The sequence below is a fragment of the Synchiropus splendidus genome, chromosome 2 (genome assembly GCF_027744825.2).
Source record: "Synchiropus splendidus isolate RoL2022-P1 chromosome 2, RoL_Sspl_1.0, whole genome shotgun sequence".
Lineage (NCBI taxonomy): Eukaryota > Metazoa > Chordata > Actinopteri > Syngnathiformes > Callionymidae > Synchiropus > Synchiropus splendidus.
The window spans coordinates 13,794,952-13,814,529 of record NC_071335.1 but is presented as its reverse complement, the minus strand read 5'-3'; the positions used below and the strand labels follow the sequence as shown (position 1 = coordinate 13,814,529).

General features: G+C 44.5%; 1 protein-coding gene across 1 annotated transcript; it reads right to left on the bottom strand.

Moving 5' to 3' along the window:
- Window positions 1-1,617: 1,617 nt before the first annotated feature.
- On the bottom strand, window positions 1,618-19,428 carry LOC128754008 (sphingosine kinase 1-like). Its single transcript, XM_053856282.1, has 5 exons — window positions 18,937-19,428; window positions 9,186-9,335; window positions 6,144-6,238; window positions 5,565-5,680; window positions 1,618-2,903 (listed from the first exon to the last, which is right to left on the bottom strand). The coding sequence occupies exons 1-5, from the start codon at window positions 19,334-19,336 to the stop codon at window positions 2,084-2,086; spliced, it is 1,581 nt and encodes a 526-aa protein (XP_053712257.1). The 5' UTR covers window positions 19,337-19,428; the 3' UTR covers window positions 1,618-2,083.
- Window positions 19,429-19,578: the final 150 nt, after the last annotated feature.

The window sequence follows — 19,578 nt, the reverse complement described above, 5'->3', positions numbered from 1 at the left end:
TTTTTTCTTGGGGGGGGGGGGGGGGGGGGGGGGGGGGGTGTTTGCAAGATCTCATTTAGTTGTGATGATGAAGATGATGAAGAACGTGCTGGTGTTTACTTGAACTTTGAAGTGTTTTCGGAGCACTTGGTGCCATGTGAGCCGTGAATAACAACCAATGTGGTTTTTTTTTTTTTTTTTTTAAAAAGCTCTTGACTGGCATTGTTTTGTCTTCCACTCGCTCCTCAGCTCGTCCCCGGTCGGGACGTGCCATCCGTCCCGCTTCTGTCTTTACTTTGTTGCCTTTTGCTGCTACGGATGAAAGTGTGAAAGGTTGGCAGCATGTAGCCTTTGTTCGCCGTCACGTTCCTCCCTCACACACGCTGCTGTTTGTAAAATGTCACCGGCTCAACTCCCCCCAGACTTTTAAATGAAATTCAGAAAATATTTCGGTGGGAATTGAGCCGGCCACATTCCCGCTTCTCATCGGTGGAAAAGAGAAAAATGTGAATCCCAGACAGAGAAACTGAAGCGCACATGACGTCAAGTCTTTTCTGTTTCTGTGTAGAGTGAGATTCCAACCCTAAATATTATTATGAGTTTTCGAGCCAAAGCATGTAACATGTTGCTTTACGCCTGACGGACGAGGCGGCACACCAGACTTGACTGTACGATGTCAACATTTCCACAGTGGCCTGTTGTTGATATTTAAAATACTAATAAAGTTATGATTTGTAGCCTGATTTCTTCTGTACAGACGTCGTGACGATATTTAACTATATATATAAACACAGAATAAATGGATCAAACTTGACACGGATGTGAATTTAAGTCGCGTGTGTGCTGCTTTCATTTTCACAGCAGGGGCTGGGTCTTGTGTAGCAGCAAATTAGATGAGAAAGATAGAACTTTTTAAAGGTGGTTTGATGTGCGGCAGGTGACAGTTTGATACACAGTTTATTGGTATTGGTCGTGCCAAACAAAGCAGCAGGGAGGAAGGTGTTTCATGTCCTGTCAGCCAAACACCCCTGGGCTGGCACGTGTGACTCACTGTGTCCAGTGATGTTCATCCTCTAACCCTGGCTCATCGCCCAATGAATGCAGTGTCAATGTTGAAGGAAGCTAGTGACGGGTAAATGAGGCGTCATAAAGCGTTTCGACACAATGACACACTGTGTCGCTGAATACTGACACCTGCTGGACATTAATAATCCCTGCAGGCCACCGACTTGGACTGAGCTGACACTGACGTGATGACCTGGTGTATACAGTAATATCATTTGTCTTTGCATTCGTAATTTATTATTCCATATCTTTAAATCATGTGAACACGTGTCACTTAGATTTTCATATTATGATAACAATGGGAATGAGGATTTTTTTTTTTTTTACAAATTTTTATTTAAAAAAAAAGTTTTTCCAATGTTTTTTAATTCGGTTTCTTGCAAAAAATAATAGTAAAGTAGAGTTAACTTGAAATTAATTTGAATTGGAATGGAACAAGTCAACCTGCGTTTCTCCTGGAGCTGCGCCATAATCCACAAAGATTCATTCATCCACAAGGAACCGTGAGATCAGATTGTTTTCAGCAGTTGCATCCTGTAACTCAAACTGACTGTCGTCTCTCCTCCCTCAGCAAGAGATGCGCACAGGCAATTGAAAGAGAAAAGCCTTAAACTGACTCTCATTCTTTATTATCATCTTCATCATAAAAATCACAGACATTTGTCGGATGGAAAAATAGATTTCTCTCCAGTGTTTCACAAAACCAGCAGGTGCAGACTCTGTTACAACTATCTCACTGACCTGCAGCAACATTATGGACACAGAATCTTGACTCCCTCCTCGGACCTGATCACGCTCTGGAAGCACATCAGAGGTGAAACGCGTAGAAACGGATAATGCACTTCCACGATCAAGGCACGTCACGCGAGAGCGCCTCGTCTTCACAACAGTCGCAAAAGCTTTGCCGCTTCTTCCCAAACAGTCAGTATAAAATGAAGTGAAGAACTCAATAAATAACCAGGTTGGTTCTGTCCCAGTGCTTCAGACCTTGGTTTGACTAGGAGACTGAGCGTCCACACTCTTGCAGAAAGGCTCAAAACTATCTGGCGCCTCCGCCAGTGAGGAGTCTGGCCATCCCCTGGTGGACCTGCGCCTGCACCGGCCCGTACTCCACCACCTCCCCGTCCACCGTGATGATCCCTTTAGGCGAGAGCGGCTCCAGCCGCACGGCTCGGACGGTGGCGTGAACCAGGTGCGGGCAGCTGGAGTCCGGATACGCTCCCTTCTCCATGGCCAGGAAGAGCTTCAGCAGCGCCGAGCGCGAGATCCCCGCTCTGATGTAAGACAGGTGGATCAGCCCGTCGTCCATGGCGGCGCTGGGTGCGGCCAGCAGGTCCTCTGCCAGGTGTGAGTGGCACATAGCCAGCACCAGGACAAAGTCTTTCTCCGGGACCACCACCCAATCGGGGGTGAGCGGCTCGCTCAGCTGCGGGAGGTCGGCGTGTCCGGCGGTGGGGTGGTGCGAGGGTGGACGCTCCTCCAGCCTCCTCGCTCGGAGGGAGTTGTTGGACTGACAGGAGTTGTGGAGACTGTACTGAGCGGGAGGAGCGCAGCGCTCCCTGCAGGCCCGGCCCGACCGAGTCCTCTCGGCCGGCAGGTAGGCCAGCTTCCCGCGGTAGACGCGCAGAGACGCCAGCCGCACCAGCATCCCCACGGTGAAGCGGGCCGACCCGACGTGGCGGTACCGCTCGCTCTCGATGTCCACATCAGCCACGATGCCCCAGGCCAGAGACAGGAAGGAGAAGAGGCGGGTGCCCGACCCCAGCTGGACAGAGACCAAGTCCATGCGGGACACCAGACCTCTGCACAGCAGGAAGCCACAGCTGACCAGGAGCTCCTTGCTGAACACCGGAGACGCCCTGGAGGACAAACACGGTCATGACAAAGATGCATGGAACCTGACCTTTGGGCCTGTGATACCACACAGCGCCATCTAGTGTTAAGCTAGAGGCGTGTTGCATTCGCTTGACGCATTATAAATTGAAGCAAAATACAAGTTTTTTTCAAATTATTTCTGTTTTTCAGATCTCTTTTCAGATTTTTCTAGTAGTATCTCTCTAGTTCAACAAAAATATCACTCTGGAAAAAGAAAAACAAACAAAATAATAATAAAAAAAAACAGGGAAGGTTTCTCAGGAACATACAATTGGTTGCTCAGAAAATTACTACAAATAACACATTTGTAAAAACGATCATTTTTAACTACAGATGAATGGAATACTCGGGTTGCCTCAATCGATCAACAGGCCACTGGCTTTTACTGTCGCGTAGGTTTAGTTTGCGTCCAACATGATCTTTCCTTTTAAGCCGGAGGGGGGCGCTGTCCGTTCAATAATCGCGTTCAATGAGCGTCACTGTGACTGCGTGCGCCTTGTTTGGAAAATTCAGAAAATCAAATTGTCCCTTGCAACTTCATCTTATAAAAACACCTCCGCTTCAGTGAAGCTAAGAAAACCGACTTTTCTCAGACAAGTAGTGAGGCGAGACATTTCAGTGTCTCACTAAACATGAAAGATTAATAACCACTGCAGGGAGGAGAGGCGCAGAAACCACTGGTGTGGCATCACAGTTGCATGACCTTAGTGTGACAAAACTAAGGCGGGCGGGTGGAGGAGGGGGGGAGGTGGCAGGTTGGCAGGCGAGGTGAGGCTGAGGTGGTGGGTTGGGGGTTTCAGACAGGAGAGACAACAAAGAGCAGAAGACATCTGGACAGACGGAGCCAGGAAGGTCACACACAGAAACACAGTAAATGTCACCAATGACTGGAGGTCTCTGTGGGTTTGGACCTTCATCCATATTTATCATGCGGCCTATGTTCTGGCTCTGACTCTCCTCTGCATCCATAATGTGCTCACCACCATCATCACCACCATACATTTTACTAGGAAGTTAGAAATAAATGCTGGACCCAGCCGTTATTCACTGAATCATATTTGAAAATAAATAAATGTGTGGAGTACAAAAAGAGATGGGTCCAAGTATGAGATGAATATGTACATGGGTTTTGACATTTTTAGATGCATTCTTTTGAGGCAGAAAGTCATCATTATGACAGAAAGACAACATTAATCATTAAATAACACTGGAGTGATAACAAATCAAAACTTTTGAAATGAAAATATATGTGACAACATAGTTTGACATGAAAAGTATGAGAGAAAAGTATGAAATGTGGGTCACATTTGCTAAAAACGAATTGAATAAATAAATCATCAAAACCATAAGACAAAAGGTACAAATCTTTTGTAAGAATTCATCAAAAAGCGTGAGTCAAAAGGTCGTCTGAAATGTTAACAAATATAAGTCAGAATTCTGGGAAACATGGTCAATATAAAATCAAAACACCATGTTTGAGAGCTAAGTTGTGGGAAATAGATCTAGTCCAAATCATAGTTCACGTTCAGTCAAATACAGGAAGTCATTATCCTGAGATGAAAAAGTCAAATCATGATGCGATAATGACATTATTAATATAGAAATAGGAAAACTGAGAGTTAAAGTGACGTGTGTCAGAGAGATAGGAGACTATTTTGAAACAGGTCAGGTCAGAAAAACACTGAAGGAAATGATCAGTGTTATTACTGTGAATGTTCTACTGTTTCCAGCTGCAGCTCATCCAGCACAATTGCCGCTCTGCAGTCTCACAGCAAACGACTGGCTGTGTTCAGCTGTCGCCTCAGTGAGCTGATGTTCAGCTGGAGGTGCTGTCGGCCCAGTCGTGACCTCTGCAGAACCGCCCTCAGCTAGCAGGGAGGTTCTGGTCGCTGCATGGAGAGTGACAGAGGAGAGCACACAGTCTGGTCTCTTCCTCTCAGTGTGGCTGCCGTTCTGGTCGCACGACCTTTGTTATCGTGGAGCTTGATTGACAGGTATGGTCAGAGGGCTGTGTCACCCGCTCCATGAGTCACCGGAGAACCTCACTCTCACCAGGCAGCAGAAGAATCCTGAAACTTCGACTAGTGCCTCTGGAGCAAACCGGCTGTGAGGCAGCTTGGATGCAGAGCAGCACCTCCGGGTCGAACACCAGGACTTGTCTGGGAAATGTGACGCTCAGTGGTGGGTTGCTGGGTTGCAATCTTGGGGTCATTTGTCAAACTCAGGTTGATGGGTTTTTCTTTTTGTTTCCCCTGCTCTTTTGTCTTCCAGCTGAATGGACAATAAGTTAAAAAGCAAGCCTTTAATAATTCAGTCAGGAGAAAGGGAGCGCCTCGGAGCCTGGATGTGCTCGAGCAGACTGGCCCGGCCAATTTCCTCCCACGACCAACACCAGTGATATTGGTTTTTTACAGCTATTTACCTGACCCCAGGGAGGGTGACGCAAAAAGAGAACAACACCAGCCACTGCAATTTATACATATTTCAAGAGGCTGAAGTCACTGAACTCTGTCAGGAGTCTGGTTTATTATCCAGTCTGAGACCTGTTCTAATCCCTGCTCTGTTTCCATCCCCCAGATCAAGTAGAGATGAAGGATTGGAATAACCTACTACTACTACTGTTACAACAAGCAACCTGGCCTCACCCTGAGTAGTGATGCAGCGACGCTGCCAAGGCGTTGCCTGAGCCACCAGGAAGAATCCCCAGCGGGGTGCCAATGGCCTCCTCCCAGTCTGATCTCTCCAGCAAACCATTTATCACCTGAGGGAAATGTGAATGAAGAGTTACTGCAAACATGCTCTGCTTGTTGACCCAAACATTTCAATGTTTGGCAGACAAATGTTGGAGGAGTCACATGTCAGCGAGCAGAATAAATAAATGATGATTAGAGAAGTGACTCTATGAGACACACACACACACAGCAGAAACAAGTTCAGCAGGATGGAAGCTTCACTCCTAGGATCGTTCTACATTTACAAATGTCATGTCACACAGTAAAATGTCAATAATCCATGACAGAAAATCTGTCAACAAATATTTCCACATAGATTTATATGACTTCAATGCTCACACCTGGTGTTTTCAGGTGTCAGAGTGAAGCAGTTGACATCAACGAACAGTACAGAAAACTTTCATAGTGAAAGTAGAAGGTATCGGAGGGGTATCCAGCAAAATACAGGACATTTCCATATATCACGTGTTGGCAGAGCTGGGGTCTCCTCACCTCATAGAGAAGTCCGTCTCCTGACATTATGACCAGGGCGTCCCACTGTGACAGGTCGGCTTCTCTCACCAGCTCACGTGCGTGATTCTGCCGCTCTGACGCACAAGGAAAGCAGGAAGAGGCATGTATTCAAGCTCTGTTTGTTTGTAAACAGAATAGCTCCAAAATGGACAAACAACGAAACCTTCAACTTGGTAGGAAATATTCAAACTTAAGAGGTGATTTGATTTTGTTAGTGCTCTTTAGGTTCCTTTCGACATCCAGACACTGGATAATTTCACCATTCATTTCTCTTACCTCCAGTGCAACGCTAGCCATGTGACTGCCACCTGCTCTCTGCATGTGCTCATTACGCATGGAATATTTTTGATGCAAATGATGTGGGTATTAACTAGATTTTCTGCAGCAGTAAACTCTATGTCTATTCCTGAAAGCAGAAGAATGAAAACTGCACTATAAATATTTTTGGTTGTTAGGTCGAAATCTTTTTTTCCAGCTCAGAAGTTTCTTGTGTCTCTCTCTGCAACTGTGTTGCAGAGTCAGAGGTCAAGGGTCAAAGCAGGAGCCGTGATGTGTGAAGAGGAATCCATCAAGTCTCCTCCTGGTGCCACAACTAGTGACAGCCTGCAGCCTCTTTTCCATCGTTACTAGGGATGCCTTTTCTTTACGCCTCTATTACTTCAGTTATGACTATACATGCGGTCTAAAGAGTGAGCGGCGGGATGTTTGCGTTCACTACCTTGACCTGCCCTTCAACATCAGCGATGATTGCAAACACAGAACAGGATTGCACTTCTAAATCTCTGAGTGCGGAACAGAAGAATCAATCTCTGCTCATCAGTCTGGTCACATCATCTGCAGAGGAAGGGCGGACTCACTCAAACACAGTGGATGGTCAGCTCACAGTTGCAGTGACACCCCTGTGATGCAGGGAACAAAATAAAATAGTTGCTTTTAGATGAAAAAATCCGGAGGCGTGCGCTCGGTTGTGCAGCAAGAGAGTAGAGCTGAGGTCACACGCAATGGCCGAGACAGATGTTTTAATCTTACACATCTTACACAGCAGGTCTGTGGTGTCGGGTGTCAGTGCACCACCTCTGCGTGGAATATAGCAGTAATGCTGTGTTATTGACAGGTAAAGTTGTGGTGACCTCTCAGCGGACATTTCCCCCAGGTAGTGTGAGTAATGTAGAACCGAAGCAGGCACTATTTCAGCTCACTTATCGATCCATGTTTTTCAGTCCAGAACGTTGAAGCTGCAGCAGCCGCTGCGAGACAGAAGTCCTCCAAGCAAAAGTGTGAGGAATCAGAGTGAATCTTTACAGCTGCAGATGACAGCAGCACACACACACCCCACACACTCTCCATGCAGAAGAGACATCCTTCACCTATCCTTGTACCGCTGGCAGTGCCCGCAGCTGCCGAGCTTCCAGTAATTAGTCTGACCACTTTTGTCAGCCTCTGCATCAGTTATCTGCCTCACACAGATGTCAGCACCTTCAACAGTGAGGGTTGTGCTTTAAAAAAGCTTTAAGGCGTTTCCATTATTTTGTCCAGCCCCTGTAGTCCACTGATCACACTGATGCACAAGACACGTGGCAGCTAGGATGATAACAACAACAACAAACATGGAGGAATCCCTGAACAAAAGCAAACAAAAGCATCTGTTTGCTTTTGTTCAGGGATGTTTTTCACTACACAATGGCCAGGGTTTCCACTACTCTGAATTCTTATAAAATTGAAATTCTTATACAAATATTTCCAAGACATTAAAAAAGCTTCAGTTTAAATAAAGTGATAGCCACCATCGTGATTTACTGTGCTCTTGTCAAACTGATGCAGAATAAAGAATATTTTGTTGTTTAAATGTATGTATCGGTCCATCATTTGATTCAGTAATATACCAAATTCAATCAAAGTGAAAAATGTGGCTTCTTGTGGCAAATATTCGGATACCATTAAACTCCGAGTAATTGAGATTTATTTATTTATTTGTGTGTTTCAAAATGGAATGACAATATCCGCCCGGACATCATGACCCTACTGAAAGACAACACTAGTTAAAGTCTGTATATACCATTCTAGCTTCCTCAACTGCAGGAGGAAAAAACCTTAAATCTAATTCTCCGTAGCTGACGCTTCATTTGGAGCTTAAAATGGAGATTAAAGTGAAAGATTTATTTCAGAAGTCAAAGAGATTGCATCTAAATTTTCCTGCTTTTCAGCGACGTAGATTTAAGGATTAAAGCCAATGTTACATCTACACCCCAAGATTAAAAAGCCAAAAAGTGCATCGCTACAATCACTCTGTGCTTGTTCCCGGAACACTTTGCCTCGTCCCACTGAGGCTGCTCACTAGTCTACGGGGTAGAAATAACAAAGAATGAGAGAAGACGACTGAAGATGCTGGGCACGACCTCAGCGGACAGTTTTCATCAGTCTGATTCATGAAGCCGTGGCTCTGCACTGTCACTGTCACCACCTGGCCAGATTACTGCGGCCACTGAGACTTCATATCAAACGCCACCAATGGGATTTATGTTAGATTCAAGTGCATGTCGATCATATCCATATGTGCGTCTACACAAATGCATTACATAACAGATCTGCATGCACGTGGGTCAGTGACAGTGGCTCTGAAGAACGATAATGACAGCACATAAACACAAGGGGGGGTTTGAAAACAAGAAGAGGAGACGTGTGTCGAAGGTTCTCGCATGCTAAAGTTTACGGGATTGACGAGGACATTAACAAGCTTTCGATGAGATTAAGTTTCTGATGGGAAGCTCTGCTGAGCTCTTCGTGCATGTGGGAACTTGAGGCAGCTTATGATTCCACAATATTTTGGAGGAATTCAGTTCAGCCTTTCAAAATACGCTGCAGCATCCACGTGAAGAGAGGCTGTTTCGTGTCTCTTGCCACGCTGCAGTCTTATAAATCTCCCCTTCAGCGGACCAGTGACACGGCTGTGACTCAAAAGCACATCCACCAGACCGGTGGCACCGCACCTGACTGCCCAGTTGACTCAGCTTTTCAACTCACCGGTGATCACCAGAGTGTGCGAGACCCCTGCCTCATTCAGCATCCTCTGTATGTGGTTGTTGTAGAGAGTGAGCGCCTGCCCTTTTCCGCTCTGCGGATTCACTAGCAGCATCATGCGACACGGACGGGGCAGCTGGCTCATCAGCACTCCTGCAGAGGAGAGAAAAACGGTGAGTGACAGCTGCCACAGCAGACCGCAGAAACATATATGTACATGCAACACATTTGCTCAGAAAGTGCGGATGTCAACCAAGCTCATTTTCACCAAATATTATTGGTCTACTTCTAAGGCCGTTTCAATTGTTCCGTCATTGATATTTCAAACTCGCTTGCACAACACACACATTTTGGAAGAGGTGAGGCTTATGTTGCAGCTTTCCTCTTCACTCTCAAACAAAATGTTATGGCATGAAATTTCATGAAAAAATGAATAGAAAAAATATTATTAAAATTCAAGGACCCATGAAAAAGCAAACATTTTCTACCTTCCTTTTTCAATAACATTTTAAGAACTCTACTCAATTCATTTCACCAAACCTATTATCGCCATTATTGCTCGAATAGACCTACTTCCTGTCTGTGTCGGACCTGGAAACTTTTTGGCATAATTGTGATTCAGCAGTTTCTTTTCTTCACAGTTTCAAGCAGCCTGTCTTAACTTAGGTTTTGAAAACATCCCCCAGCAATTGCCAAGCACTTGTGCTGGCGCCAAGGGTGAGCAGTAAACTTAAGAGGAAGAAATGTGCACTCAACTCAAAACGAATGAAAAATGTCATTCCCTTTTGCAGACTTTTTGTGAATTAAATACCTTTTCTGTGTAGTTCCGTAGGACTCATTGTACTCAAATAGTATTTGAATACTATACTACTTGAATTGATGAAACACGTTGCAAAGACCTTGTCAGGTCCTGCTTTTATTTTCTCATGTCTTCCTGTGTTTGTGTCTCTGAGAGCTTCACAGCTAACAGCACACACCTGGAACCAATCGGCAGTCAAGCCAGTGTCACCTGGTGAACAGCTCTCCAGTGCCAATGTTGGAAACTGACTCCTGTTTGTTACTCTGTTTTCTCTTTTATTATTGCAGATTCTATCACTGCGCTCGCTTGGCCACACATTTCCTCCTCCTTCCTGAGTTCAGCCAGGTGTGAGCTGGACCACTACGTGCTTGTTTGCTCTGATTCTCAATTTCCGTGCAAGAGTTGCGACCTCCACACTACCTTCCTTCTTTGCCATTGCTTGTGTATTCTATACCTTTGTCCTTGAGCGACACGTGGTTCTCTTGTCTGTGTGCTTTCATTCATTAAACTGCTCATTTCATTTTCCACGTCTCCGTCTCTCTGCACTCCACGTAACCACACGCACTTGGGTTTTGCTTCGTACAGCCCCTGGCAGCGGATGTGCCAAAACTAACATCATACATCAATAGTAACTGTCACTGAATGAATATGGAGACATTCTACTGCATAGCTTTGATGTGAATTTGTTTGGTAGTTGACAGAAAATGCTGGTGAAGTTTTATTGCAGTAAAATCTGACAAGAACCACCAATGCTGGCCAGCCAAACCCAATGCACTTTCATGGACTTATTCTCAAAATGAGTCCTGGTTTATTTGGTCTTAAAATTGCGTTCAAATTGTTCCCAGCTTTATGAATAGATTCATACATTTTTAGGCTTGTCTGACTTTGAGCATTGAATTTCCTTGGTATTAATGTTTAAGAAATAAACAGGTTGGCAAATCAGAATTTGTATTGCAGATCAAAACACAACCACAAGGTCACACACTGCCTTTTTTTATGTTTATTTTTTGTAATCTATGGTACATATGGTGGTCCCTCTGATGTTTCATGAGGTTACCAATCACTCACTGTAACAAATCCTTCAAAAGATTTGTGGCTCCAGATTGTAGTGCAGAACACGACTAAAACACGATCATCTGTTCCTTGTCCCATTATCAACAATACATGGAAAGTTATTTTTCAAAGAGACGGAAAGATCAGCTTGAAGAGTGGCGAGAGGATGAAGTAGAGATGATCTTAACAGTATAACTGATAACTGTAATTGAACTAGGCCGCATGACATGACAATTTGGATAGTTCCTTGTATCCACTTGTGACTTCCTGTTTCAGTTAGATTTCGCAGAATGTCTAATAATAGATAACAAATTCTCCCACGGCATGTTTGATATGACATGTATTCTGAAGCCACAAAAGAAAAGAAAATTTAGATGTAACTACTAACTGTCATTTTGCGACAAGATATACCATATTTTTAGACTGAGTAGACCTGTCCCTGGTCCCTGACTCAGTGTCTGGCTTTCTCTCCTCGAGATCGATTGAGCTCTTTCTTCCTCTGAGCGCAGAGCGAAGCCTCCATTCCTGCAGGGCTAGGTTCCAGAGCTTCATCTGCCCTTCTGCGACAAAAACAATCCGCAACTTATGACAGCATCTTTTTTTCTATCAAACAAATCTATTGAAAATCAGTTTCTGCACTTCAAATACAAAATAAGAATAAAACAAGAGCTTGAAACAATATTTGAAAACTAATGCAGTGGCCTTCGTGTGGAGTCTTGCCCGTGATGCATGCTTATGCCACAGATTAAGCCCTTGAAAGGTCACAGTGTACCTGACAGTAAACGCCTTATTTTACTTTCCTATCACACGTTATGTGACCTCAATGAGAGGAGTCAAACATCCCCTCTCACTGGTGCATGGGCGTACCATCAAAGGCTTGAAGCAACAGCCAACTGATCTATTACTAAACCATTTAAATTGCTGCATAACTTGAGAACAATGACTGCAAGAATGCAGTGAAACAGGTAGATGCTTACACACTCATCTCCTGGGATTGAGAAACCAGTTGGTTTAGACTAACTCCTGGTTGACTCATTTAAACACTGCTCTCTGCCTGACTCTCAAGTCAGGTGAAGTCCACGGCACAAATGTTATATTGCTGTATAAGATATTTTACGGTATCCACTTCATCCAACTGGCCTTCACTGGCAACTGAAGTCTCTGCCCCGGCTTCCTCCCTGCCACAACACACCCCCACACACCATGTAGACTAAATCCAGTCCCCTGCCACTTCCTGGATGCCAAACCCAACTTCTTGAAACATTCCAAACACCATTATCTTCCCATCTCTGTCCATCCACGTCCCGGTTTCCTCCTCTATCATTAGTCCGGCCGCGTAGGCACAGAGCCAAAGGATGACAAACGTCTGAGCGGTCAGACCAAAATAAACCCCAAAAGAAGAAGGGAAAAAAAAGTCCCTTCTAAGTGCATAATTGCACACACAGCCGTTTCCATGATTGATGTTCTGACTGAAAGGGTGGGGAGACTGTTGAAGTATGGTGACGGACGGGCGTGACAGAGATCACCAACTACTGTAATGCTCCAGAAAGCACTGAAAACATGAGCTGTGCTCCCCAAGAGTGAAGTCTAGCACTGACCTCGGTACCACACTGCGATCTACAGACAGATGTGATGGTGTAAATCACATTTATCAGCAGTGACAGACGGTTTTATTGCACGGGTTCTTTTCATTTGAACTGTCTGAACGGTGATCAACAGACACTCTAAATGAAGAAGACAAGATAAACATCCCCTGGATGCATCTGAGCCACACACTTGATCTGTGATTACAGCCGTCTTAGCTGCTCGCCTTAAGCCGACAGCATGGGAACCGTCCCAGAACCTAATGGAATAATCACCACTGAGGTAAGCACCGTAGGAACCCACTGCTTAAATGAGAAGGGGAAAACCCCTGCGCCGGAACAGGTCCACATTATAGCAAGCTGACTGAATATAGTCTGGGAAAAGAGGTATGCGTCGACCCGACATGTCCAAACTCCTTCAGCGGCAGCTTGATGGTTTCACTTGGCAGGAAACCAAGGTAAATCATAAACTTCAAATGCATATACCTCAGTGCAACCAACGGCACTTTTCCGTTTTCACAATCATTTTAAAAGAAGTGTTTTTACCACGACACTTTTTTGAAGAGAGTAGTTTCTACATCAATAATGATGCTGGTTTGATGTTGAACTAACTTCCCTCTGCGGGGTGAGACCTCCCTCGGACCGGAGAACACCTCACCAGTGAGTCGTCCTAGAGGCGTTCCAACAAGAGTCACATCAGCAAGCTTCTCTCAGTGGAGAGGAGCAGCGGTTCTGCCTTAAATCTCTCCGGGCCCCACGTGCCGCCCCATAACTGCGGGACATTCTAAATTGGTATCTACCTGTGGGTTAGGGTGAGGGTGAGGTCGAATGTAGCTTTATCAAGTAAATCTAATATATAAGTCACATACTAGGGTAAAAATATTGAGACCGGCACTGAAATAGTAATAAATCATTTTCCAGTTTCAGGAAGGTTCATCTACTTGTTTATTCCAAAAGAGCCTGAGTACTGTCTAAGTTTCTAGCTGGAACTTTGAGAATCTTGTTTAACTACATTCAGAGAAGTAGAAATACTTCATTCATGCACAGGTCTTGAGGTGCTATTACTTGTTCTCGCTGCTAACCCAATTGTAGTTGCTTTGTTGGACAGATTACACAGTCAGTTTCAAGTAAGTACGGAGATGATATGTGTCTAGCAAGTGAAAAAACTCAAATAGCATAACTCAAAGCAGAGTTGCTGATGTTTAATATTCAGTATCATGCAGTTCAAAGACTGTCACCGGCTGCGTCTTTCAGCTCCCAGCTGGAGATTTTCTTTAAGTAGCTGTAATAATTATTGAGGACTTGATGTTCAAATATTTCCTGTGGTTATTCAACAACCTTTAGTTCTAATGTCAGAGTGACACTTGGCTTTGGCTTCCACCTGATAGGAAGCTGTTATCTGTGGTGTGTAGGAACAATCCAAGGTCAGACTGGGTGTACAGTCTCAATACATCTTCTTATATTCCTCCAGTGGGCGGTGTAAATTACCTGAGTTGGGGAATGTTGATGCTCAACCAGCCGCACTTGACTTGTCACACACAAATGTCGACAAGTCAAATGTGAAGAGCAAATGCCAGGCCATGACTGATATTTATCTGGTGGTTTAATACAAGAAACAAACAAGAGAATGTGACTAGAAGCAGGTTGCACTGGGGCGCTCACATCTCTACATTCCCTCAGTGATGTAGTGTCGAACAAACCCAAACTGAAGGAATCCAATTTCAACATTAGAGAGATTGAAGGATTAGGCCTTTGCTTCTTCTCCTTCCTGCAATATGATACATGGGTTTAAACACCAGGCATCCAGTAAATTTGAGTTGGACCTGAGGACCAGATCAGTGTTATGTGTATTATTAAACCATTCAAGATGATAACTCTTTATCCTCAATGACACAAATAGAATACATACAGAAGAAGACTCTTTGAAAAGTTTGAAAAGATGGATTCAGAAGAAAAGAAGTGGAAAGACACTTTTTGGCATATTAGCAATATTGTTTTCTGGCTAAAAGAGTTATTTTATGTGTGAGCTTAAATCCGTTCAGTTTCCTTATCATTGACAATTTAGTTTTTAAGTCAACTTAACCTTAATAAAAAAAAAACCAAGAGATAATAATATGTGTGCCAAGTTTAAATTGTATAAATTGATTCTGCTGGTGACAACTTCCAAGTTCATCGCCGGCAGCACCTGCCTCAGGTGAGTGCCCTCTTTTATCACTAACACACCTGCAAAACTGCCATTCAGATGGGCTGGTGGGGTTCACATTTTTGCTCTGAGAGGAAGACATCTGAAGCCACAAGGGAGTTTCTGAGAGTTGCTTGCGACTCACAGAACAACAGTGAGTTATTACTTTAGATGCTGATCAATCAAAAGATTCTGTTGAGTAAGAAAACGGAAGGTTTGACACAGTGTGTAGTATGAGCTGTCATGGAAGTGGAGGAGGAAGTATGAAAAACGCATCCAGGGTTTGCAGCGCTGAGGAACCTGAACTACAGAGGTTCCTATAGCCTTCTGCACCAGAAGGTTTGCCACCTACAAGATAATGACCAAAGACCAGAATTATGACAGAAGAAAAAAAGCGAGGTGCAAGTGTGACAACATGGAGTATTCAGACTTGAAACCCAAGTTGGTTTGGTGTGAACAGGAGAAAAGGGTGAAATCAAAGCAGCTGACAAGGGCCACACGTTTATGGCAATAGGATTGTGAAGAGTAAGAGGATTTTAACGCCTATTGCGCGTCTCATCCAACACAGGCTTTTAGCCAGGAGGGCGTCTGGGCGTCTGCAAAACATAAAAAATGCATGCCAGATTCTCAACCGCAGTTTGGCTGCCAGATTACGCTGGTATATGGCGGCATCTGGCGAGATACGGTCAAGAATTGGATGTCCGTTTTTTCATGTTTTGCAGATGCCCTGAGGCCCTCCTGGCTAAAAGCCTGAGACCAACAGCATGTACAAATCAGACAAACTAGCTCAAACAACCAAACCAATATCATACACAGAGGCAGCAGAGTCACATGACAATGTTAAAGTAAAGTTACAAAAAACTGCAACGCACATACAATGAACTGTATTGTGGTAAACTTGAACATGAGATTCCAGATGCTACTGAAGATACAGTGAGAAGCCCTGCCATCCAGGAGATACACAGAGTAGAACTGCTCCTGGTCCACGGTGAGAGACGTCAGTTTAGACTACTCAGACGTCCCTAGTGAGGTGTGAGGGTCCAGCTGGGGGAAGGCCCCAAGAGGACATTTTTAACACGCAACAAAAAAAAGCAATGTTACTGCCCTACAATGATGTGCCAAGCTATAATTTTGCAAACTCTGCAGATGTTGTGCGTCTCACTGCTCCACATGCATAATGACGGCAGCTTCATCTGGGCACAGTGAGTCCAAACTCTCAGCAAAGCAAACAGTGAAGGCACGCCACTGACCACGAAGGGTGTGGACGGAGGCGGTGCTGTAGAGCTATATAAGGAACGGTAGCTAGCTCGCGACTGTCAGGCTTTTATGCCACCACCTTTCGATCACATGCAATTCTACAACTCAATGAAAAGCAGGTTCAGGTAGAGGTCACGGCCCTTTTGACATTACGTTTGAAACCAGCAATTTCAAACATTAACAAGAAACCACCTGGTCAATCTTGGCAATGTGAAAAAACAGGGATGTTCCAAAGATCACTGACTTAAACCAGGCTGTCTGTCAGCTGACCCTCTGGGACCCTATAGACTTGTCAGCTTCACCAACTTGATGCACAGAAAATAATAAGTTAACACCATTATTTCCACAAAATTCTCTCGGCTCTTTTTCTGACACACAAATGAGGAATTCAAAATAGGTAAAGATGATCGTGTCGGGTTGGCTAGCAGCTATAGGTCACGGTCTATTGACCGGCAGACTTGATCAATGCAGAGAGCTTTGTCTGCTGCCAGCACCTGAGCTGAAGGCTGATAGTACACGGCCACGGATCAATACGGAGAGTCAATTTTAATCATGCGGCTCCCAAATGGAAGGAAGCGCTTTGACACACAGATAACATGTAAATAAAACGTGAATATCCAACCTCTGCTAGGCTGACGGGGTGGCGTTCAACGTCACAAACAAACAGGCCTGGAGCAGCTGTGTGTGGTGAATAGATCAGCTGAAATTCATCCACTGATGGAGCCATAAAAACGCGAGGGGGTAAAAACACTGAGGGAGCGCTGACCTCGATTAAAGTGAAGGTGAGGATGTGACAACCCAAACCTGATTTAGGGTCCTCCCTGTATAATGAGCATCAAGTGCTCGCCGACTCCCCAGCTCTCATGATGAAACAGCACCAGCAGCAGATGCAACATTCTTCTTACCAGGTGGTGAATTATTAACGGTGAACTTCAGATGTGACTTCCCGTGGAGTTTTTGTGTAAATACAGGGCATACAATTAATAAGGCTCAGCAATGTGTCACTGAGCTCATGGAATTCACTGAACTCTAGTAGGTCCTTTTAAGGCTCAGACTCTCACGCAGTAGTCAGGGTTTTTTTTCTAGTCGCTTAAACAATAATAACAGACGTGAATTTCCATTCAACACTAACCACTACTCCACCGTGTATTTATATTCATCCTCAATAGCTGAAATTAAACTCCCAACTTGTTTGTAACACAGTCAGAGGTAGAAAAAAAAGGTGCTTTAAATGACAATTAGTTCAGTGAAACCCAAGAATTGCCGTTTGTTCTTGGTCCCACGGCGGAGAACTAGTTCAGTCAGTTAACTGAGAGCCAGTAAATCACAATAGTTGTTGAAGCCAAAAACCCATCTAGGGTTTCTAGAACAGCTCCAGCCGGTCCTCAATGACAATGACAGGCGATATAGAATGCCGTCTCTCTCGTCTCTTTGGGGAGATAGAAATGCTCCCTGGGAGAAAGGTATATGGGTCAGTATGATACTTTTCCAGGAAAAAAGTATTTCAGAAAGGAACTTAACTGGCCGTGTTTCCCATGTGCAGGGAGGGATGAAAGGGAATACACAAGTACATTGCAATTGTTAGGCTTGAGCACTATATATATATATATATATATATATATACACACACACACACACACACACACACACACACATATATATATACACACACACACACACACATATATATATATATATACACTTAAGCCCAAAATTATTCATACCCCTGTCAAAAACAAGGTATTCCTTGTTTTTTTCAGTTACACATTAGTATTTCACCTTAGATTTGCCATAAATAATATATGTGGGCCAGTCATGTCATGTGAGGTAACACTGGGAAAGGTGTTAAATTATACTTCAACAACAAAGCCACCATGTCCAAAATGGTTCATACCCCAGTGATACCAACACAGATAGCCACAGCATATTCAAACAAACCGTGGTCTCTGAGGGTCTGAGTTTGCATTTTGTTCTTTAACCAGTTTTCGGACTATAAAAGTTGACTTGCTTCTGACATATCAGTCAGTTTCGAGTCAACACAGGACTTGCCATGGCAAAGACCAAAGAGCTCAGTGAGGACTTGAGAACACGCATTGTAAACGCTAAAATGGAAGGGAAAGGGTACGAAAAAAGACACACTTAAAGAAAGATCAAAGCTTCTGGTCGTCTGTTCAGTGGTCAGATGAAACAAAGATGGGGCTTTTGGGCACAGAGACATGGCTTTCGTCTGGAGAAAGAAGGGTGAAACCAAAGAACACCCTCCCTACATCATGAGGAAAGAGCAGCAGATAAAGATTCTTCAAGAAAACCTCAAGAAGGCAGCAGAGAACCTGGGCATGGGGAAGCATTGGACCTTTCAGTAGGACAATGATCCAAAGCATACGACAAAGGTGGTGAAGAAATGGTTCCAGGACAAAGACATTAATGTTAAGAAATGGCCAAGTCAAAGTCCTGATTTAAACCTCATCGAGGACTTTTGGATGGAGCTCAAGAAACGGGTGGCAGCACGGAAACCCTCCAACCTCAAAGATCTGCAAAGGAGGAATGGTCCAAACTTCCTGTCGATACATGCAAGAAGCTTGTGAGCAAATATAAAAATCCTTTGGAGGCTGTGATAAAAAATACGGGGTTTGCAGTATTGAGGCAGGGTATGAACAGTGATTTTTTTTTTTTGTTTTCACCCTGTTTATTTACACTTTCTGTCTTAAATAAATTGGTTATGGCTTCAGTCTTTCTTGTGTGTCCTATTTAAGTAAAATCTGAAGTGACAAATGTGTAACTGAAAAAAAAAAGGAATCCTTTCTTTCTGTCGGGGGAATGAATAATTTTGGGCTTAAGTATACACATATATATATATATAAATAATAAGCAATAACTCACCGTCTCTCACGCACGGTTGACACCCACTTCTCTCCCGGATAGCTCGAGCCCACTTCTTCGCCTCCTCGAGGTTGGCATCGGGGTCCTGAAGGGAGCAGAGCCGGAAACACTGCTCCACTCTCTGCCGCGACACTCTGGAGCACATCCAGCGGCGCCTCAGCGGGTAAAAGTAGGCAGCCAGGTAGGCAGCCGGGTCCGCGCCGGTGCCCGGGCGGAACGCCCGGCAGCCGACACAGTCCTCCAAGCTGAACACCAGTCTGTGGCGCGCGACAGGTGCCGAGTTGAGTCTCTGGACGATGAGGTCCCGGTCCGTCAGACAAACGGCGCAGAGGAGTTTTCGGCTCCCAGCGACGGTGAACTCTCCGTACAGAGAGGGTGCAACAGTGTCGCCCTGCTCCATCCTGAAAACCCCGGGGAGAGCTGGACGCGTGGGTCCGAACCATCACAGTGGCAGTCATTCACTCATGACTGCAACTGTGCGGAAGCTGCGAGTCTGGTGTGGTGAGTAGACTGTTGTCAAGGTGACGTAATCCAACAAGTCATATCCGGTGGTCTGTCAAGACAAGAAAATAAAAGGCATGGAATTTTGACAAAGAAAAGAAAATAATTATTTACGTCAGACAAAGGATGCTAAAGATCATC

Excerpts from the sequence above, each read along its gene's own strand:
- LOC128754008 (XM_053856282.1), bottom strand. The coding sequence starts at position 19,336 with ATGGAGCAGGGCGACACTGTTGCACCCTCTCTGTACGGAGAGTTCACC. Across the intron at positions 9,336-18,936 it reads TCAACCGTGCGTGAGAGACG|GAGTGCTGATGAGCCAGCTG; the intron begins GTGAGTTATTGC and ends TCTCCTCTGCAG. Across the intron at positions 6,239-9,185 it reads GCACACTCTGGTGATCACCG|AGCGGCAGAATCACGCACGT; the intron begins GTGAGTTGAAAA and ends CTTGTGCGTCAG.